At 41.6% G+C, this 22,479-nt stretch overlaps 2 protein-coding genes across 2 annotated transcripts in view; both read right to left on the bottom strand.

Annotated features, from left to right (window-relative positions):
* The window catches only part of bmp1a (bone morphogenetic protein 1a), a 35,486-nt gene extending 27,625 nt beyond the window's left edge, over positions 1-7,861 (bottom strand). Inside the window, exon 1 of the mRNA XM_010793262.1 lies at positions 7,623-7,861. Within this exon, the coding sequence (XP_010791564.1) occupies positions 7,623-7,767 (145 nt within the window). The 5' untranslated portion in view covers positions 7,768-7,861. The remainder of the gene's footprint in view (positions 1-7,622) is intronic.
* Positions 7,862-9,639: 1,778 nt separating this feature from the next.
* kansl3 (KAT8 regulatory NSL complex subunit 3) lies at positions 9,640-18,347 on the bottom strand. The gene is made up of 8 exons (XM_010793264.1): positions 18,011-18,347; positions 17,553-17,732; positions 16,624-16,705; positions 16,290-16,417; positions 15,832-15,938; positions 14,432-14,630; positions 13,424-13,539; positions 9,640-11,815 (listed from the first exon to the last, which is right to left on the bottom strand). Exons 1-8 carry the CDS (start codon positions 18,069-18,071, stop codon positions 11,810-11,812), a joined length of 879 nt encoding a protein of 292 aa, XP_010791566.1. The 5' UTR covers positions 18,072-18,347; the 3' UTR covers positions 9,640-11,809.
* Between the last annotated feature and the right edge of the window lie 4,132 nt (positions 18,348-22,479).

Below are 22,479 nucleotides of genomic sequence, written 5' to 3' on the forward strand. Positions count from 1 at the left end.
AGATAGACACCGCGCTGGCTGATCAAAACTTGGCTACGCAGAAGAGGAGGTATTGATGAACTACACGAACGAAGTCTGCGGAGCTGAACGAGAGGCTCAGGCTTCTCACGCTGCAGGAGTGTGCACGCGCCCGACGCTCAGCTCTAAGACTTGTCGCGGTTGTGGCGAGTGAGAGGCCTAATGACCATGCTAATAAGGGAACAGGGTGGAGGGGATCACGACCGGCATGTCCTGACCCCACGCGCACGCGTGAAGTGCTCGAGGCGCGGCGCGAGGACGGGGTCGGCGAGGGGCCATCCGCTGATAATTGTGTCGCTCTGCAAAGAAAACATACAACTGAAATCCTCTGAGAGGCAAAAGCTCCACTCACTCGCACACATGACTAGGCACCACAATTCCCCCCGGCGGTCCCCCCATCGCCCGGCCGTCAAAGAACACACTGGTGATACAGAGGAAGCGTACAGATGGTGTGCGCATAAAGGATGGGATAGTGCTCGACTACGGGAGAGGCAACAACCTTTTTTCCGTTTTCTATCTTGAGTTCAAGAGACTGGGCTGAATCCTGCAAAGTACAAGGCAGGTCGCCTAATTCTAACTTAGCTGTCATCTAACACTTGAGAAAAAGATTGCAAAACTTTCAAGAACCTTTTTCCCTCTAACAGACAGACAACAATTAGGGATGTTGATTTCACCTCCAGTGTCACCTCGGCACCCATAAAGCCAGCATGACACGAATAACGACGGGCGAAGGCTCTTTCTTCCATCCTCCCCCCCCCCCATTAGGTTCACAGAGGGCTGCGCTTTCTGCCCAATCCTCCAGCACCGTGCCAGAGACAGGCCGGTTAATCCGCAGTGTCATTGTTCTCAGACAACAGTGGAGATTGAAGTGAGCAAATGCACGGCCCGGCGGCATTAGGACTCATTTCCCCCGGGCAGCAGTCGTCCTGGAGACGCTGTTGCAGGTTTATGGAAAGACTCCCAGGGATTGTGAATTAATCCCCTTGTCTCCTGGCTTTAATTATCCACAGACGCATGGTTTGAAGGAATCTTTTGTACACAACTCCAAGCTGAGATTGAGGACAGGCTATGGAGAAAGGTGATATCTCATCTAGAGGCAGAGCGCTGTGACGGTATAATGTAGAAACAAGGAGAGACTCCTGTGTTTTACTGTAGATTAAAACCCAGTGAATGTGGCAGATGGCAAGTGATCACCGTAGAGAGCCGTGCTGCATATCTACCCAAACATTATCCATTACCTAAATGACAACAGCTGCAACTGTAATATGAATATCTATGCAGAGTAGTTTGGTAATGTTGTAGGGTGTTGCTGCCGTTGTAGTTTAGATTAAATCAGAGAAAACAACTGAAGAAAAAAAGAAGATAATGAAGAATATATACTTTATGGGCATTTACGTTTAAATAAGGATTGATGTGCCTATATTTCACAAACGACATATATGACCTTTGGCGAACATATTTGATATGTGATAAGGTCCAAATCCATTGAATTGTTTTAGTTAATCTAAACCATCCTAATCCTTCTCATCTCAGACTGACCCCATCAATCAACACAGATTACACATGAGATCTCAATCAAATTAATCCCATTGATTCGTCTAATGCCCTAGCCTCGACCTCTGTGGTGTCAAACACTGCACGACTATTCCCATAAATCTCCTTCCGCGAATACCAGACCACGACATCTGCCACTGAAACCTGCACAAACATCAATACTAAGCCCATACAGACACCAACAGCAGTCTATATTTAGGAGGCCATGGTTTACTCCTCACTGTGCTCATAGAGATGTTTAGACAGCCTTTGCCTATACAAGACCTACTGATGAGGGATGAGAAAGCCCGGCCAATATGTAAGCCTGGAATGAATCACAATACCCTGGCACCGCCTTTCACGGCCTGTGTTTGGAAACAAACGCTGCATTTGAATTTAAATGGAGGCCAATAGTGTGTTGCAATAAGGTGATTACCATTTTATGACAGTGTAAGTACTTTTAGTCACCTTTCAGGTTTCATTCCCTATTAGCACTTTGTGGCAATTCCTAATCTATGAATCTAAAGTTTCTCCAAATGTACCAAAAAGAGTAGCAACGTTTGTGTAACATAAATACTGAGATAAAGTACCAAGAAAAAAGGGAAATGCATAATCCTAACTACAGTGAGATGAATTGTATCGTGCATTCCTGTTGTTATATAAGTAATGTAAAACCAGCTGTTTTTTTCTTTAGCAAATGCTTACCTAGACATTTACTTACACTGCAATTTGCACCCCAAGGCAGGGGAGGGAAAAAAAAGTCCACTTATCTGCACTCTGATCATTTCAAAAGTTTACGACAGAAAGGTATAGGATTAGAGGAGAGATTATTTGGGAGTCTCAAGCTACATCCTGACGATTCAAGTAATTATTCTCCAATAAAAGACTCATCACAGCCGCAGATGAGATCAAGACCGAGTTCCTGTCACCACACTACAGCTCCAATCGTATTGACAAAATGAGAGCTGCAAAGGGCACCCAGCATGAGACGGCCTCCCCTTTAACATTTCACACTACATCAAGCCCATTAGCAGATTGGATTTCCCAGCTCATCCCTGCCGTTGATCACTGATATACCGACTGCCCGTCAAACCTCTAATGACTCATCAGTTCGCCGGCCGTTTGTCTCTTTTAATGCCACCAGCACTTCTGCTCCGTATAGATGAATAATTCATCGCCACAAGGAAAGGATTTTCTCCTTTGACAAAAACTTATTTTGACCATTTGGCCTATTCTGCATGTGTGGTTTACAGAGCAGACTAACACAGTCATGCTGTCTGGCAGAGGACATTTCTCAGAACAGATGTCCTAAGTAAGTTTAAATGGGTTTGTGGATTAACTAAATCTAGAAGACTCTTTGGAACACTTTCCATAAATAAAAGCCATTTGTTTTTAACCAGAGGTGGAGAGAACAGAAAAATATCTCTACCAGATGAACAGAAATGTAGAACTGCTGATTTACTTAGAAAAAGCCTACCGAGAAAAATGCAAAAGTGATTGCTAAGCTGCTTATTATGGAAGGCTAATTGGGCATCATTCGAGTCATTTAAATTAGCCCTTCCAAAGCATTTGTTTTCACTGTAGCTCCGAACCCAGACTTGGTATTAATGTAATGCAGGATTAGTTATTACTTAGCTCTGACGAGAAACATATTTTTCAAACTAATGCAGCGAGATCGTGCCAATAGATTGGCTCCCTAATCACCTGAACCCCGCAGAGAGAGGAGAGGCAGGGGGCCTGTAATGTAAGAAAAACACCCAGTGTGGGCTCGGCTATACAGCCTGTATTCCATGATAAAGGAAAAGCATCTGCTTAAGTGTTGCTTAAAGGCCCAATCATGAAGGTCAACAGAGAGCCCATCTCATCGCCAGAGCAGGAGGCCGGTAACGAGTGGGATCTGTTTTAGGCCACGTTTACACAGAGACGAAAACAAACCTTAGTCGAAATTCAAAAAAGTCTTCCGTCCACACGGAATCGGCTCAGGAAACGTGTTCGTCCATACGAGACCGGTCGACCCGCTGGAAGCGCTGTAGTGGCAATGTACTTCCGCCACAAAATACACCAAAAGCAGCGAATAAGACCTCCCGAGCATGGTTGCCATGAGCCGCTTTGACACCAAGTACTTTGCCGTACTTAGTGCCGGCACTTAGTACCCCAGGGCACTAAGTACCAATCGCATTCACTCCGGAATAAGTTCCCTGAGGGAAGATTACGCAAATGAGCCACTGATGTAACTTCGTCTTCTTCTGCTTTGGGTTTACTGGCAGGCCGCAAACTTACTTCAATAGAAATCGGTACTTTTTTGGTACCAGGATAGTATCACCTCTCTAGCAGGCACTAAACATGGGGGTAAAAGTACTCTTTTTGGTGTGAACGCGCCTATAGTTGCCTGGTTGCCCTTCTGTTTATTCTCCGCGTTAGATTTAGCGACATGTAGTTTATGTAGTTCTCCATGTCCACTTGTTGCTGATGGTTGTGGTAGAGGAGCTGTAGATGTTTGCACTAACATCTATAGCATGGTCAGTAGCGTCTGGAGCACGAAAGCAACCCTGTGATCCGCCGTTGTTGTTGTTATTGGCGAAACACATCAGCAATGACGCGGGTGACGTGGGGTTGAGCAGCAGAGGTGGGGAGAGGTGGGGCTATGGCATCATCGTTATCAGGAAATGATCATATAGGACGTACACACGGAGCCGTTTGGCCCCCCAGAGCGTTTCGTCCGCAGATCTACCCACCTTGGGAGCCGTTATGGTTTGAGGGCTCCGTTTCCGTGGTTCCGTTACGGCCTCGTGTGGATGAACCGTCCAGAAGAGAACTGTAGCGGATACAACCCGTTCCCTCTCCGTGTAAACGTGGCCTTCGACGCCATTTTCAGAGGCATAAAAACAAGAGAAACAAATAAAACCAAACTTGAACCATTTGTGAGAGAAGGCAATTCATGTAAAAATGATTAACACTATCTTGTCTATGTCTGTTTTATATCTTAACAATATACTGTCAATGTATCAAGCTAAAAAAGAGAAATAGTGATGTACTATGTAATTTTTGTTGTAACCAGCACAAAAGCGAATTAAAAACTTATGAGGAAGTAAAACCTCTGAAACATTGTCAAAAGAAGTCCAGCAGCCATATTTCAAATGGCCAAATCACAGTCAACGCCTGACATCACGGGGCGAGAGTAAAAACACAAGTCTCTGTTGACACATTCTTCAGAGGCGTTGGATAACCAAGGCATGCACTCTCCTCACCTGTGCTGCTGTGGCAAAGTGTGGCTGGCCTGCCCTCCAACTTCTAGACAGGCTTTCCCTTGGCACTGGCTGAATGACCCACAGTCAGTGAAGTGTTTTAGCCAGTCACAGGACAGAGCCGGGTGCCAGGTAGACCAGAAAGCCACTTGCGTAAGAGCGACCGGAGGAGAGGGGGCGTTCAGGTTTGTCTGTAGCTGAGGCCGCAGCAGCTCAATGCAAAAAGCATGGGCTTAAACAGCACTCATTAGTAGATTAAGATGTTTGCTTCATAAATGAATGCATACATTCATGTGGAACTAGTCACTGCTTTCATGATTATCATTTAAGCAGAGTAGACAATGAGCGTGACTGCTTCCCATCCATTTTTCATTTAGAAAATGAGTGGATCTAATCTCACAGGGTGGTTAGTCTTAAATGACTTCCTGGAAAGCTGCCAAGTTTGGAGTTCTGCAAACTAAGGAATTTTCCACTGGTTAACTTCCTAAATAGATTGCATTACTTCAGTGTTATTGCACTGCTTGCTTCAATCAATGCACATTTCAACCATGTCTGATTCGGTGAGGACATTTTAATCCTTTGTGAATTTGAAACATTTATCAGGGGGTTTGTGTTGCTTAACTGAACATGTGTGGCACACATCTGGCAAGAAATTAAGAATTGCATTTGAAACAATCAGAGACATTAACAGAAATTGCCACCATTTAGTCAATGATATAACTGACCAAACCATTACAGATTATCTGTATATGACAACAATGTGAAGTCTTGTTAACAAATAGTTCTAAAATCCTGCAGTGTAACATAAGGACAGCCATACAAACAAGAGATGCACTCAGATTTGAGCATTAATGCAATTGAAACTTCACACGGCTGTAAGCACTTTCCTGGGCGGAAGCGGCATGACATAAAAATGCTGACCCTGAGCCCACAGAGGGCGATCAAAGAGACTCAAAAAGTGCAGTGATTGGGTGAAAAATGTGGGTAAAAGAGAGGAAATCGATAATCCAAGAATCCTGATCCACCAGTATGGAGTTGACGACAGTGAAAAATCTCTGGTGTTTCAACCGAATGAGGAATAAAGGGGAGACATGTTGCTGTGAAGTAGGTAGAAGGAGAAAGCAGGTGTGTGTTGGACGAGCTGGAGACAGCGAGGGTTAAGAGAGTGGGAGTTTGTACTTGTGACCGTCTCCCCAACCACCTGTTTGCAGCCGAGCCCAGAGGAAACCATAAACACAACGGCACTCCATCCAAATTACACTGAAAACAGGATTACTAATAATGATAACATTCTCACAAACAAGACAAACAACAGTACTGCTTGAGGATTGTGAAGTGAGTATGACCCCGATGAGACATTTTTGATAAATCGTAACAATTTCCTGGAAACGCAACGAAAATACTCTTAAAATATAAGCAAGATCATTGGCCTTTGGTTTGTTGACCCTTCAGTCTGAAGTCTTCTGCATCAATGAGTTATAACCCATACTAGTGATGCAAAACTATCTGCTATGACCACTTGAACAGTGAAGCAACAACAGGAAGCAACATCTTCACTGACTTGTACACAGTTCTTCTGCAGCCTGACCTTTGTCATGTTTATGTGAAGCCACAAAGCTCCTGGAGCACAATCTTTACATCTCCCTCGACATGTACTCCTCCTCTCAGGGGGAAAGAAGAAGAAGAAGAAGAAGAAGAAGAAGAAGAAGAAGAAGAAGAAGAAGAAGAAAGATAGACGGGTAAAGCTGGAGGACTCTATTGTGTTTCATAATCGACTGCCACATCAGAAATTGACAAATGCCAAATCGGTAAGCACTTCAAGCACTTTAGAGGTCATTTTGCGTGAAGCCAACTCTCTGTATCTGTAACCTGAATACTTTCACCAGATGGAAAACACAATCTGTTCAAACTCCCCCAAAGGGATTTGGCAAGACAGTGAGTTCACACACACACACACACACACACACACACACACACACACACACACACACACACACACACACACACACACACACACACACACACACACACACACACACACACACACACACACACACACACACACACACACAGGAAGATTACAATGACAAGTCAGATATGCATTTGCCAAATTATGAACAAAAATATGCATGTCTCACCACAGCAGAAAAGAAGCAGACATATTTACATAGTTGGCCATAAGACAACAGACAACTGAATTATGTGCATAAGCTCCACTGTACTTTCCCCTCCTCCACTTTGTTTTAGTGGCCGTGTGAAAAGCCGGTGAAAAAAAACTAAACAGTATTTCTGCAATGACAAAAAACAACCAGAAAGGGAGCACAAAAAGTTAAAAAAATCAAAGTGCAAAAATGCTTCGTTTGACTAACAGCGATGGTTTTCTAAGTAAAAAAAAAACCGGCAGACCGCCAGCAGGAACCAGATGATCACATTAAAAAAATAAAAGTGCATTTGCCGCAAAAAAGCAGGCTGTAACTTTTTCAGTAAGAACAAAACTTTTCTGGAGGTAGGTATTGTCATGCTTTTATTTTCACTCTTGCCAGCCTTGCAGCCGCTCTCGGAGCTGGGTTATCCGAGGCGACTCAGTGTGTGCTTCAAATGTTTCAAACTGCAAAAACTCCGCTTCTCAGTACAAAACAAACGCACATAATGTTCTCTGAAGCCTTCTTCAAAACTACATCCACTACTGTCATCTCTTGATAAAAGCGTTTGTGTGGCCGATCTGTGCAAAGCCACACAAAACAGATTCGTGGCATGTTTCTACCTCCACATAAAAGGTGAAGCACACAGCGTTGCTACTACAGGGAAAAAAGGAGAAAACCTCACCAGCTTTGCAGGGATCCTTATAGTCGATCACCTCTGATGTGGCACTGGACTCCACATAGTAGCGCGGAGCAATCGCGTCCAAATCGATCGCCAATATCACGCCGAGACAGGAGAGGAAACACAAACATCTCGCCGTGAGATCCATTATTGTGGTGGGGGAAACGGCGAAAGGCGAGGGATAAAGGTAAATGAAGAGAGAGGGACAGAGGGGAAGAGAGAGAGAGACAGAAGAGTGAGTGAGAGAGAAAATGGGAGGTTTTTGGGGGAAACGAGATCCCTCCGGAGGGCGGGTTTTAAATCCAGCCTCTCTTGAGTGTCTTCTTGGCTCTGGGGGCAGGCAGAGATTTCTCTCCTCCAGCAGAGCTGCCGGAGAAACTTTGATGATCTGGCAGCAGGGCGGTGAACAGCCCCATTACAGGCCGATGCCCCTGGGCTGCTTTATCGCTCCCTGGTCGGTCCATCAGGGGTCATTGAAGAGCATTTGAGGAACTCATTTGGTTATCTCTTTGTGAAGTATGAATAATGTGGCCATAGTCCCCCCTCTGCTGCCTCTTTAATCTTCGGTTTATGGACCTTAATTTAATATTAAAACCTACCAAAGTTAATATATCATCATATTTAGCTGGGGTTGAAACAAAAATGGCCCTGTGGCTTTCATTTTTGTCTTTAATATAAAAGTTAAAATGAAACTGTACTTACATGACCTGGTTTGAGATTATTTTCCTATCTTTGTACAGTTTAATCAAAGTTGAAAGTCCCTGTTTGGCTTTCTCTTTTAACACAGGAGAGCTCACACACAGCCTAGCAGGAACGCGCACTAATTACGCACGTGCGCATGGACTGCAAGCGCCCACTCGTGCTATAGCACGCGAGCACATCAACACAAACAAACAACAAACAAACAAACAGACTGAGCCTGACATTTGAGGCTTCACAAGCACAGGCTATCAAATAATTAGTCAGGAGGACATTGTAGTGATTAGAGCACCACCTGATGGCGACTTAAAGAACATACCGAAGAAGATTATTAATAGTAGAGAAACAAACCCCCTAAACTAAGCTTTAGTTTTTTAAGATACCATTACCCGAGGTAGGACAAAGCACAACCATGTTTTTTCCTTACTTTAATATGTCTAGTTTATTAAATAGATTGTTTGTTTTTTTCCTAGCATGCCTTACAACTAAACGCCTCGTTCTTATGAACTGGAAAGTCAGAAAGCCCAACTGCTTCAATTTAAATAGATGGCTGGAGGACTTCCTAAACATCTTAAGTATGGAAGAAGCTGCTTTCTCCCTGTTATATTTGGTTAAGCCAGACAACAGGCTTTGGGATAAGATAAGGGCTTTCCTGGACTCAAACCATCTCGGCTGCCAACAATAAATATAATAATATATATTAATAAATAAATATAAATAAAGAGAAATGAAGAAACAGAAAAATATCGGTAATAATAATGAAAGAAGTGAAATTAAATGGGAAATGGATGAATAGGTGAATTAGGAAGAGATGTGTTTGTGTATATATGTACATATGTGTGCATATATATATGTATTTATTTATTTGGCTATTTATCTATTTATTTACCTATTAAACAATGAAATACCTATATTATGAAGCAAATCATGTATAAATACAACACCATATGCATACATCAAATGTAACAGACACTGTAATCCCCCTACCCCCCACCCTTCATGTTATGTCCTGTCCCACACACACTTGTGATGTGTGTGAGCCATGTCCTTGTCCGTGTGTTTTTGTCTTTTGAAAATGTTTAATAAAATATAAATGTTAAAAAAAAAAATAGATTTGTTTTATAGCAATATATTACTGTAAATTAATTGTTTAGGTTGATGTTTGGAACCTTCCCATAACCGAAAATACTGAAAATGTAGGCTCCTCTGAAGGGGGCCGTGTCAGCCTAATCACATGTATCTCTGGAAATAATGATTAGGAGGCCACCAAATGTGGAATAGATGTTCACAGAACAGGATAGAATCCCACCATGGGAGGCAGTAGCTTTGCAATCTTTATATACATTACAAATCAAAACAAACACGACCTATACACATTAGGCCTGAAACACACAAATGCAAAAACACATGCATTTGTATGGAAATCTGTCAGAGCAAAGGGGCTGCCATGTTTCTACGCCAGCGGGGCAGTTAGGGGTTCAGTGCCTCGCTCAAGGACACTTTAGCAGTACACAGCATAGATGTTTAAAGAGAGTTGCCCAAAAGGTAAACTGGCCCCTCTCCAGAAGTCCACACATCGTGTTTTTGTTCAGTGCTGGGACTCAAACTGGTGAGCTACTGCCGCCCCAAATGATTTACACAAAGAGACTGTTGGTCCAAAGGGAAAAGGCTATACAATGCAGGTAAAAAACCATGATGAAAAATACATTGTTTGTTTCAATAATTAGATGAGGAGCTCGTGTGGGAGAGAATCCTCAGGTTCCTATGGACAGCTTTTTCTCAATCTAGTGCACCATAGTGCATTTCTTCACTTTATTTGTTCAGCGTATTCATACTTATCTTTTCCACCTCGAAGGTGTACTTATTTGTTTCTCAGTTTATCAAAGTGTGCTTGTCCCTTTAAAAATGTCTACTCTTTTATTTTGTCTTCACAGTTCCCTAGCTGTAACAATGTAAATGTCCTGCTGTGCGAGAAATAAAAGGATTTCAGATTTGTATTCATATTCTGAACTCCTTCCTGTCGAAAATAACAGGATTGTGGTGAAGAGACTTCAGATTGATTGTGTGCATTTCCACTGCTGCAGATGATTATTATGAAGATGAGGATGATGAGGCTCTGCCAGCAGCTCCGTTGTTCTCTGACTGGCATCAGTTTTCCCATCCCAGCCTATACACACAAAGCTGGCTTATATAACTTGTCTTATCAGAGAGCTTTTCTGTGGAATCTAAGACAGGATGTCAGCGCCGATGAGTGGGCTGTATTTACGCTGTTTCTGTAAACAAGGCAGTATAACTATCATGCGTGAGAGCATTATATTTGGAATAAGAGGAGTTCTTCAGCCTGCTAATAGCTCAATACAAGTGTTGAACACAGAGGACCAAATATTTAGATTAGCAAACAGGGAACTTAGTCGAGTGTTTTTGAGACAAATCTATTTTTTTGACTGTTGCTGTTTCAAACTAAGAGTCCATATTCAGTGATGATACTTTGCAGATGGTAAATGTTGTGTTTATCATAAACATGGACAGACACAACCTTTCCTGTAATGCAGCTTTTTACTACAACTTTAATTCCAGGCCTCAATGCATGTGTTGTACCCTCTGCATTCACATGATTGTGACAAATACTGACATTTATTTGAGTTAAAGTACATGTTTCCCTATTTGAGGTCATCATAAGGGGAAGTTGTTTGTCACGGTGAAGGAAAACCGCTGCACAAACAAGCTCTTGTTATGATGAACCGCTGTAATCGTGTAATGATGTAATAACTGTGATAAACAATATGGAACCTCCGACTTTAGAGAGATATTCAGAAATGTTCAAGCTGACCTTCCTATTAACCATACTTCTCTAGGGCTAAAGGGATACTCCACCTACACAATTACTAACTGTTTAGCAATTACTCACCATAGGTTACTATGAATTCAATTCAAAGACAAATATCTGCTTTTCTTAAACCTATATAACACAGGAAATATAAAAACTCTCAAAAGCATAGTAGGTCCTCATTAAGAATTCAATGTAAAAGGGGCGGAGCAATGTATTTACAAAAGATCCTTTTGGGGGTGAATTGTTCCATTAATATACACTTATAAAGCAAAGCTAACGTTTTTCTGATCAAGGTGTAGGTGTAAAGTCAGCAGCAAGACTGTCCAAGTCCAGGTACTTTGCAGTTTGATAAAGTTTCCTCCCTTGAGGATGACATGAGATCAGGTTTTCCTCCTGGCTGTCAGAGGTGTGTAAGAAGAGAGCCCAGACTGAAGCACGGAGACGCAGAGTCAGCGCTCCTCTGCTGTACATAGAGGTTAAGCAACGCAGCATTCAGCAACAGCGACTGCATGGCCTTCTCCCTCTCCGCAGGGAGTCTCTGGAGGACGGCCAGGTGGTGTGAGAGTTGCAGGTTGGCGTGTTCATCATCGCAGGGAGGGAACAGTCTCATCAGCAGGAAGAGCCCCAGCTTAGCTCAGGTGTAACGCCACATGGAAACCCTTCACTGCTGTGAGAAGGGCACAGTGGAATTCATTAACTCACACTGCGGAAAATATAACAATAAGCCTATTTTAATTAAAGTCTTAGAGACAAAAGACTGTTTGACATTTACTTCTTTGGCACAAAGACTTTAGAGTGCATACAGCTCTTCAGTAATAATGTGAGGATGTTTTCCTTCTTGTACACAGCCTTAGATGGATTAGGATAAAGTCTTTTTCACTCTGCACTTATGGCAGCATTTGATATAGCTTTCTAGGATTAAAACATCAAAATATGGAAAATAAATATCCATGAAAATACGTATGCCTCTAAAATTGGACTTTTTGAACACACAAGTCAAACCAGTTTTCCACACTTGGACCTTTAGGGTTTAATCATGTCAAACAATAGGGAATAAGGAGTGTACCTTTGTCAAGACTTACAAATCTCAGTATGTGCATTAACTATTTTTTGTTTAAAAATAAATAAATAAATGTACGCCAGAAAATACCACGCTTAATTGGGTAAAGGTTAACCATCAAGAACGTTAATAAATATTCATTATTTAATAGCCTTCACAAAAAATAAATAAAAGGGGTTATTAAAAATATCATAGATTGTTCCATGTTCTTAGCTAGAAGAAACACTGATCACGCTTTCATTGAATTACGGGTGTTTTATTGAAATGTATAGTATCCAGGTTTTTCTGGTGTCAATGTCGTAAAAGATGTTTGTGTAAATGAGGTCTATTGATTCCAAAAAGGACAGTCAAACTGGTGGTAATACGTGGGAATTGAGTTTAGGGAATCCAAATTGAGTTTAGGGAATTGAACCCTAACATGTCACCCATTGAGCATGTTTGGGATGCTCTGGATCGGCGTATACGACAGCGTGTTCCAGTTCCTGCCAATATCCAGCAACTTGGCAGCAATATCCAGCAACTCCGCACAGCCATTGAAGAGGAGTGGACCAACATTCCACAGGCCACAATCAACAACCTGATCAACTCTATGCGAAGGAGATGGGTGGCATGTTAGGGTTAGGGTTTAACCCTAGGGTTTTCGGACCCCCCCCAGACCCCCCCAATAAAGCAAAACTGCACGTTTCAGAGTGGTCTTTTATTGTGGCCAGCCTAAGGCACACCTGTGCAATAATCATGCTGTCTAATCAGCATCTTGATATGCCACACCTGTGAGGTGGGATGGATTATCTCGGCAAAGGAGAAGTGCTCACTATCACAGATTTTTTCAGATTTGTGAACAATATTTGAGAGAAATGGTTATTTTGTGTATGTAGAAAATGTTTTAGATCTTTGAGTTCATCTCATGAAAAATGGGAGCAAAAACAAAAGTGTTGCGTTTATATTTTTGTTGTGTATATTTGTATTAACTGTCAAACCGGGAGGAGGACAACACAAAGGTTAATGGCATTGTGGTTGCCATAGCAGTTAAGATGTTCACAAGCTTTCCAAAAGACAAATTACCTTGAGTTTGACTGAAAACAATGTGGGCACTGTGAAAAGCACTAAAAGCTGATATTGCATGATCAACAAGCAGAAAGCCACACTTATCACATCAAGAGTTTGAAGTGAGTTGTGGCCTTATCGGTAGCCGTTAGATGTTTAAAGTAGACACACCTTTGGCTCAAGGGTGCGAATCGGCGTCACAGCCTCGTAGTCTTGGCTGAGAGATCCCACTCTACTTGACTGGGCTCCTCTCAGGGTCACCGTTATCGAGGTGGGGGCTTTCTGCCCTAATGACACACACAAAGAAAACTGCTCAGCACTACCGTACCCCCCCCCAAACACACTCAGTAAAAATGGAGCAGAGCCATTTCATTGTCAAAAAGTTGTGATGGAAGTCATCAGAGTGACCTTTTTGCTTCGTGGTCAGGTAAGCAAATCAAAAGCAGGTTTGGACAATGAACGTAATGAGAGGTAAAAGCACATTTAGGAGTTTGGAAAATAGGTGACACTGAAAGAAAAAGGAGCAATGAAAACATGATTTTGATTCCAGTCTTTATTGTAACAACATGAACAGAGCTCGGGTGATGCCATGTGTAATGTGTGTCTGCCTTTCTCTGTTAGAGGACAGCATGCATACATATGGATATTATAAGCAGGTGATTTGATGGAAGGGTTACAAAATGTTACAACATGGATAACAAAAACATGAAATGCAGCTCAAATGGGACAAACGAAGCGATCTGGATTTTACTTTTGGGTATCATTTTAAAGTTGGTCAATCATACCCACACTGGTTTTAACTTACTTCACAATTCTTCAGTATCAAATGGATTTATTCATTAATATTTATTTTACACATGCATCCACTTCTACGTAAACATTATGCGTCAAACATAGGCTTCAAACTCTACCTCACATTTCCGTAATGGCTCTTTCTGAACATGAAAATAAATCATGCGGCACTGATCTGCCCTCCGATGCTGCATATCTGCACACATCACAACGGTCAGGTTCTTCCAGGCATTCATCTACACACACGGTGACAGAGCCGTCCTCTAAGGTCGAGTACTGAGGCTCTCTGTGGCCTACAGACGTCCTGAACTAGTGTTTCCAAAACAAAGTGGGATTGAACTCTGAGCATTCAACGTGGCCGTGGTGTTTTGGCAGTTCTAGACATACCAGTGGTCTGATTGGTGACGTGCGCCAAGCCGGGCAAGCTGCTGGCTATTTTGGCCAACCCGCCGTTAGTGAGCAGCTGGTGGATGGCGGTGGTTTTAGTCGCTCCTCCTGAGGCGACCGCAGGCACCGCCCGAAGCAGAGCGCTGCTGCTGGGACCGGCCGAGCTCAAGACCTGAGCCTGGGGCCGACCACAGACCGCCTGAGGGGGGGGAGAAGAGGGCCAACAGTTTAAGGTCTTGTTATCAGGCTTGGAATTTCGTCATTTTAGGGGCAAGGCCATTTGGCCTTTGGTGTCACACATTTTTTCAGGGCACAAAGGCCATTAAGGGAAACGTTTGAATTTGGAGCTTAAAAATAAATAACTTCACTTTTTGATAAGAAAAACACACGAAAGACATGGAAAACAAATCATGGCCGCCGTGAAAATCCTACCCTGCTTGTTATATTTCAAACACTGAGAATAAACTTCATGATTTAGTCTTATTAGTTAACTTTTGCCACAGTTTTTTCATTTTCATGTTGATTGTATGTATTTATGGAATGGTTTGGAGCAGGAGTTAAAACAAAGCACAAGCATAATTCACTTTAAAAATATGTACAGAAACACTTTTTGGGAAAACTATGAGAAAGAAGAGAGGGGATTGAAGATGAGAAATTATTGTATATGTTTGTATAAATGTAAATGTAAGTAAATGTAAGTAGGAATAACTTGCATAATGATTTAAAGGACAATCATTGATCAAGTAAGGGGTGGGAATTAATATGTATTTGCTTCCTCCTGCCCCCTTTCGGACACATGTGATGTATTATTATTATTATTAATATGAAGACTTGTTGTTGAATATATAAATATTATCATGAATGTGGATAAATACTTTATTTTAACAATACGGTATTCTGTTTTTCACATTTGTTATTTATTTATTTTTATTTTTTTAATCTGTTCGAAATAAAGATTGAAATGAAAAAATGAAATGAATTGTACAATTTACATTCAAAACTGAAATGTCAGGTCTGTTTGTTTCGACTTTAATTGCTATGGATGGTAGCTCCCATGCTACAATTCTGTCAGTGAGGGTAGTTAAACTCATCCAGATAGAATTTCTTTTAACAAATAACCTTTTTGATATTAATTATGCCAGCCATTTGATCTACCCAGAGAATTTCTCATGTGTTTTTGTTTGTCTACAATGCGCTAAAACGTGTGCCTATTAGTCACTTGTAAACAACAATGTTGACACATTAGGTGCAGGTTGAAGAAAACCAAAGCTAACCTTTATATTTTTGGAAAATGGCTCCAGTAGAGTATAGATCATTCTTAGTGACTGAACTTTAAATGAAGCAAAAGGTCCTTTTTGGTCATTCCAACGTGTTTGTAATAAACATGTAACCATAGTTACCTGTGTGCTGCCGGTACTGGCATCTGTGGAGGGAAAGCTAGGCGTTTTGGTGACGATCTCCTGAAGACTGTAACTTAGGCCTTGAAGCAGACTGCTGGCGGAAGACCCTGCACACAAACACAGAGACAGTAAATCAATGGAGCTGACGTTTGGGAGGAATATTGACAAACAGCTCCCATCCAATCCCCCCACAGACTAGATGAACACACACATACACACACACACACACAGTATGAAAAGTCATGTCCAAAGGGTAAGGCTGGGGACATTGACAGACAGCGATGGCGCAAGAGGTAATCAATGATGAAGTTGATCAAATATGTTGTCCTCACACACTGTTCTTATCCAGTGTTTATTCTCCCTCTACAAAGCGGTTAGAAGTGTGTAGAGGTCACTGTGCTGATTAGCCGCACAGTTGAGTGTTAACAAGCGTGCAGGGCAGGACAGGACACAGATACCTTGGGCAGTAGCCGGAGCTTGCACCTGGACTGGTGTGAAGGAGCCTGATACCATGCACGGCTGCACGCTGTTGAAAGAGATGGAGCCTGACGACAGGGCACCAGAAACCTCTGAGAGACTACCAGACCTGCAGTGACACACATAACCACCAATCTACTCAGGAGCTACCCCAAAAAGTGACGTTTGGCCATCACTCAGCTCCCAGACTACACCACTCGTCAATCCCTCTGCAGCAGACACACTTTTGTCGAAAAGAGGGGAACGTAGGCGTGGGTGTAGGCAGGATCAGGGGGTTTGATACGGAATGTGCCGGTGTGAAGCGGGATAGCTTACCGCTGGCCTGTGAGGAGTCCAGAGAGCTCCTTGGCTCCTGCCACAGTCTGTCCCAACGTCACCGTTAAGGGCTTCCCGGAAACTGCAGGGAGACATAAACATCATGCTGATTTAATTTGAAACTAATTAAAGAAGATACTTCATGTAGTCATTATGTATGAAACAAGCACTAGGGAGTACCTGTGTCAGGTCAATCAATCAATCAAAGTTGAGTTATATAGCCAAATATCACATATTTGTCTCGGGAGACTTTACAGTTCGTACAGCATATGAATACGACACCCTGTTCTAAGACACTCACATCGGACAAGGACACACTCTCAAAGAAACCCCACAGTTAAGGTACAAAACTTTTGCAAGAATTCATAAATACATTTCATCCTACTTACTCACTTTAACAATACTGTAAACCAAACAAAAACACAGGTTTGTTTTCTTATCAATCATTTCTTAGATCGGTATGAAGGTGATCCGCTAAATAGGGTTGCCAGAAACTGACCATGATCAAAATCGATTATTCGGCAGCCCTGGCGAATAATAATCGATTTACAATTATTAATATTATTACTATTATTAGCATTAGTCTATATTTTGGTTGAAACTAAAGCCAGAAAAAAAACATAAATAATAATTAAAAAATATATAAATAAAATCGATTTTTAAAAATAATATTCGATTACGGAGACGGTAACGAATATTTGAATAATCGAATAATCACTGGCATCCCTACCGCTAAAACCTTTTCCAATTCAGGGTTTCCTACAAGTGATTTTATCAACCCATAGGCAAAAGAACAGCAGTATTTGTTTAGTACGATCATACCATCAGCAGTATATTCAAAGTAAAAAGAAGAAATCCTGCAAAGTACATATCAAAGTACTGCGTACATATTGTCATGTGTTTGTCATAAGGTCAGGAGAGCAGTGTACCTTCCTGAGCAGCAGGGCTGATGCTGCCCCCTGCTGACTCGCTTTGGGAAACGATGGTGACTTTGATCTTGGCTCTTTTGGAGGCTTTGCTTGGTGTGGGACTCGGCGCCTGCCTCCTCTTGCCATGGGGCCTCAGTTCATCTCTGTCCAGGCCCTCCATCTGATCGCTGCTCACTGGCACTGCACCGTGCAAACCATCACAGACATTGAGCGGACTGCTGAGGAACCTTGTTCATCTGTGACCTTTAATATTACACCTGTCTGTCTGTAATAATCTACTTTGAGCAATAAATACAAATGACTATGTTCTGTGTTTCATTCATGTCAAATCCAAAGTAGACAACCACCATGTGATTAGTGACAAACCAGGGCTGTTCATATAACATTGGAGCAATGGAAACAAAGAAAGAAGTAAAAAGGCACGGAGGAAAGAGAAAGGAAGAGTGACAGACACTTACCAAAGATACAAGGAGGAGTGCCAGGAGGAAGGTTTTTCCTCACAAGCATGTTTTGTTTCATAAAAGCTGCAAACTGAGCTGGAATGAAGAGGAAAGAAAGCCGGAAAAGAGAGACGTAGGAAGAGAAGAGAGAGCGGATGAGAGGAGAGTTTATCAGTCACATTCTATCCTGCCCCGTCAGATGTTGGGACGCGATACGCTTCATCATCATTTTCTTATCTCTCACACAGCAGAGATGTGTGGTGGATGACTGTGCACGTTAGGGCTGCACCATATTGACAAAAACTGACATTGCGATATATTCTTTTCCCCTGCGATTAGTGCTGTGTACCTGGACTCACATTCAGGTTCAGGTCCGGACTTATAAGTCCGGACTTGTGTCAAGTTGTGTGAGTAACTAAAGTGAACTTATTGTGAGCTAATTATCAATTGAAAATAAACTCAAAATCAACTCAAATTCAAACTCGTCAGGTTTATTGTGCCCCCTTCCAACTTGTGTCTACACCATGTCTTTTCTAGAACTCTACATGTGTTACTAACTACACAACACAACTACATACATAGTGATGTACATACAAGACTCAATATCCAAGAGTACAAGTCTATGTGTTCTTGTTCAAGAACAACAGCATATTGACATTGTCTGGGTGAAGTGTTGCTCTTTCGGCAGACGCTATATCACCATAACAAAGGAGTTAGCTTAGCTACACTACCAAATATGGCAACCAGCATCCCACGCTGTCAGTGTCCACTATGTCTAAGCCAGCTTCCCTTGACGTCACACAGATCTCGCGAGCAGTTGCGATATTTTGCGAGACTTCGTGAGCTCATTACTGAGCTCACGAAGTCTCGCAAAATATCGCAACTGCTCGCGAGATCTGTGTGACGTCAAGGGAAGCTGGCTTAGACATAGTGGACACTGACAGCGTGGGATNTGTATACTGCAGGGGAGCTTGTGAATTTACTCCAGGTGGAACTAAAGTCTGATTTAAGACTTGATTATATTTCACATAATTCATCCACATCTGTAAAGTAACTAAAGGGATTAAATACATGCAGTGGAGTAAAAGTACATCATTTACCTCTGAACTGTAGTGGTGTAAAAGTACAAAGTATCAAATCATTGAAATACTCAAGTAAAGTACTTCAGAATTGTCAAGTTAGATCAAAGCACTACTTTGCGCACCTTTTAACCCTCAAATGAAATACAGAGCTAAATCCCAGGTCTGTTGTACTTTAGACGTCTTGAGCATGTTTTCTCTTCAGTGATTGTGATAGTATGTTTAATGTTTGTTTTCCTTGTATTGCGTCTTAATATTTGTCCTTGTTCGATGTTGCAAATGGAGCTGCTGTGATGCAAGAAAAATGTCAGACCTGATCTGACAATAAAGTATTATTGAATCGTACCATAATGGATGTTATCCAGTTTTTCCAATGGTCATGCTTGCATCGGTAATCCTTCCCATACATCTAGAGGTGTTTTGTTCTGAAACCACATGTCCATCATATGCACAACCATTGGAACCTGCTGCAGGCCATCCTCCACAGCAGCTTCCCACTCTGCCAGGAGCTTACCTCGAGCAGGAGCAGAGTCTCAGCGATGAACCTGGAGGTTTGGAGGGATGCATGCCTCAGATCAGCCACCACTGACACCAAGCCCTCCTTCTCCTGCTTCCTACTGTTGAGAGAGAACCATCCAACCATTAGTACACCTCCCTCTCATTCAAGTCATCACAATAAGCCTGCCTGACTGCTCTTACTTGTGCAGACCCAGAAAGTGATTTATGAAGTCCACCACTTCTGCTTTGCTGAGTTCTGAGGAGAGTTTGGCTTGTTCCTCTACTGGGAACACGATCAAAGGGCAGCCATGTTGATCAAAAGCACCTGTACGGATGGATACAAAAAACATCTTTAAAATGTTTAGCTGAAAAAAAAGGATGATTAAAACATTCCAACATTTTTTATTCAAGCACATGCTCTGTCCATTACCTTATTAAATACAATATATCTTTCTATTATGATCAAAACATTTCAGGGATTACTGTCAACATTTCAATGTGTCGTGCAGTAATGTCATAATTTTTAAACAATGAATAAAAAAGGGCTGAGATAAGCTCTATAATTCTTAATAAGCATTTCCTATTCCTGGATAAACTTGCCAATGAATGCAGCACAACCACATTACAGTAACAGACAGAGGTGGGAGAAGTATTCAGATCTTGAAAATAAAGTAAAGTAAATAATAAAATAAATAAAGTAAAAGTAGAAGTACCAGCGTAGGAATACTCTGTTACAAGTAAAAGTCCTGCATCAAAATGTTACTAAAGTAAAACAGTATTAGCCTCAACATATAGTGAAAGTACCAAAAGTAAAAGTACTCACAATGCAGATTGGTCCGTTTCAGAATAATATACATGATATGCTTTATAATCATTAAAGTGTTCTCAAAGCTGGTAAAGGTGCAGCTAGTTAGAATGATGGAACTAAAGTCTTGATTATATTTTACATCATTCATCCACATCTGTGAAGTAACTAAAAGGTATTAAATACATGTAGTGGAGGAAAAGTATACCATTTACCTCTGAACTGTAGTGGAGTAGAAGTACATAGTAGTAGTACACAATTGAAATACTCATAAAAGTATAAGTATATATATAAAGTATAAGTATCAACAATTGTACTCAAGTACAGTGCTTGAGTAAATGTACTTAGTTACTTCCCACCTCTGGTAATAGAAATAGGGAGTATGGAGGAGTGATAGCTACCAGGGAACAACACGACTGCAGAGTGGAGCACATGATCCGCAGGCAGCGGCGGGGAGGGGGGGCACTCCTGCACCGACCCCTGGACGCCTGAAAGTTTGTGGGAAATTATTATTTTTATTGAAAACACACCCGGCAAGAATTTCCAACAATCCTTGAAATATGACCACTGGAGGAACAGGTCCAGCAAATTCCTCACAGCCTTTGGAAAGAAAATCTGGCTGATGAGCAGCACTCTGTAAAGTGGTGCGGCATGAACTAGAACTTTTGAAGTGAAATACATAAGCTTGTTATCCTCAGAGTCACTGTGGATGAGAAGTTTTGTCGCGTGCACACTTTTCTCTCCTACCTGTCGCGTGTCGGCTCATCTCAGATAGCTCCCTCGCGACTATTTTCCACAGCCGTTTGTCTATTGAAGTTGTCTCCCTTCGCCTTAAAGCGGTAAAACCTGGCCAACACCGAACAGTTCTACTGTGGGGCTGGAGAACGTTCGGACCGCGGCTTCTCGCTGCCTCTCTCCGCCATGTTGCCTCTCTCCGGCTGCAGCGTCTGGCTGAGCTAACCGACTGATGCTGCTCGGCTTTTTTATAAACTAAAGAGGGCGGAGATACACAGAGGAGGAGGACGGGCACAAAGTGCTCACAGCGACCTGGGCCTAGTCTAACCAGGTTAAACCTTTGTCTAACCTGGTTCAACCTTTATATTACTATGGGTTAAGGTTTAACCGGGCAGGCTCCTCCCTGTCCCCCAAAAAATATCCCCTCTCCAAATCTCAAAGATAAAGTCTTTGATAATGACTTTTGCAAACTTTATTAACTCAATTTGTGAGCATAAGACATATAATTATAATAATTATTTATAATACAATATCATATTATAATATTTGTGCTCCTCAAATTAGGACTTTGTCTTCACAATCAGTCTTAGGTCTTCATTCGTCACACATACGGGACATTGACATTGTTACAGCAAGTAAAGAGCCAAAGCTTAATATTTGATTTGATTTATTTCAAATTTATAAAACAATAATACAAAATAATAATAATGATATGAAACATGAGCAGTTTTGTACTATACAAACTAAAGCAGTGTCAAATTGATAAACAAAAATATTACTGATTCTAAATTATATATAAACAATTAATAAGTATGCATAAACTTAAAGATAAGTTACACAATTTACAAAATACACATCCAAGTTTGGCTATAGTTTCCCAAAAACCTAATAATTTTGGTTAGAACATAAAATGAACAAATAACAACAAATCTAGATTTCAAGATTGATACACTTTCATCCACCCTGTTTCCTGTTTACTATAGTACATTATACATATACATATATATTACAAAATCAACAGAGGCTTTAGTTATTCTGTCCATACATGCTGTAAAGTTGGCTGATGTCTAAAGCTTCATACTTTTAAACTGTTCTCTGTCAAAAAAGACATGCACTGGTGGTCAGGAAGGTGTCACAAGAAAGCCTAATCAACTTTAGGCTGTGTTGAATTGCTTCTTCTGTGCAAGAGGATTTGCTTGTAAACAGTAGGTGTGGGGCTGAAAGAATTTGGCTTGGCATTGAAATTGGCATTGATCACTGTTGTTTCATGCACTGTGTGCACTTCTTCTGATGAAGTTTGATAGCTATGTGCAATTGATAAATACATTTGGGCTATTTGTTGTCTTTTTTAACTGTTTTGCTGTGATTTA

The sequence above is a fragment of the Notothenia coriiceps genome, unplaced genomic scaffold (assembly GCF_000735185.1).
Source record: "Notothenia coriiceps isolate Sejong01 unplaced genomic scaffold, NC01 NC01_scaffold00037244, whole genome shotgun sequence".
Classification (NCBI taxonomy): Eukaryota; Metazoa; Chordata; class Actinopteri; order Perciformes; family Nototheniidae; genus Notothenia; species Notothenia coriiceps.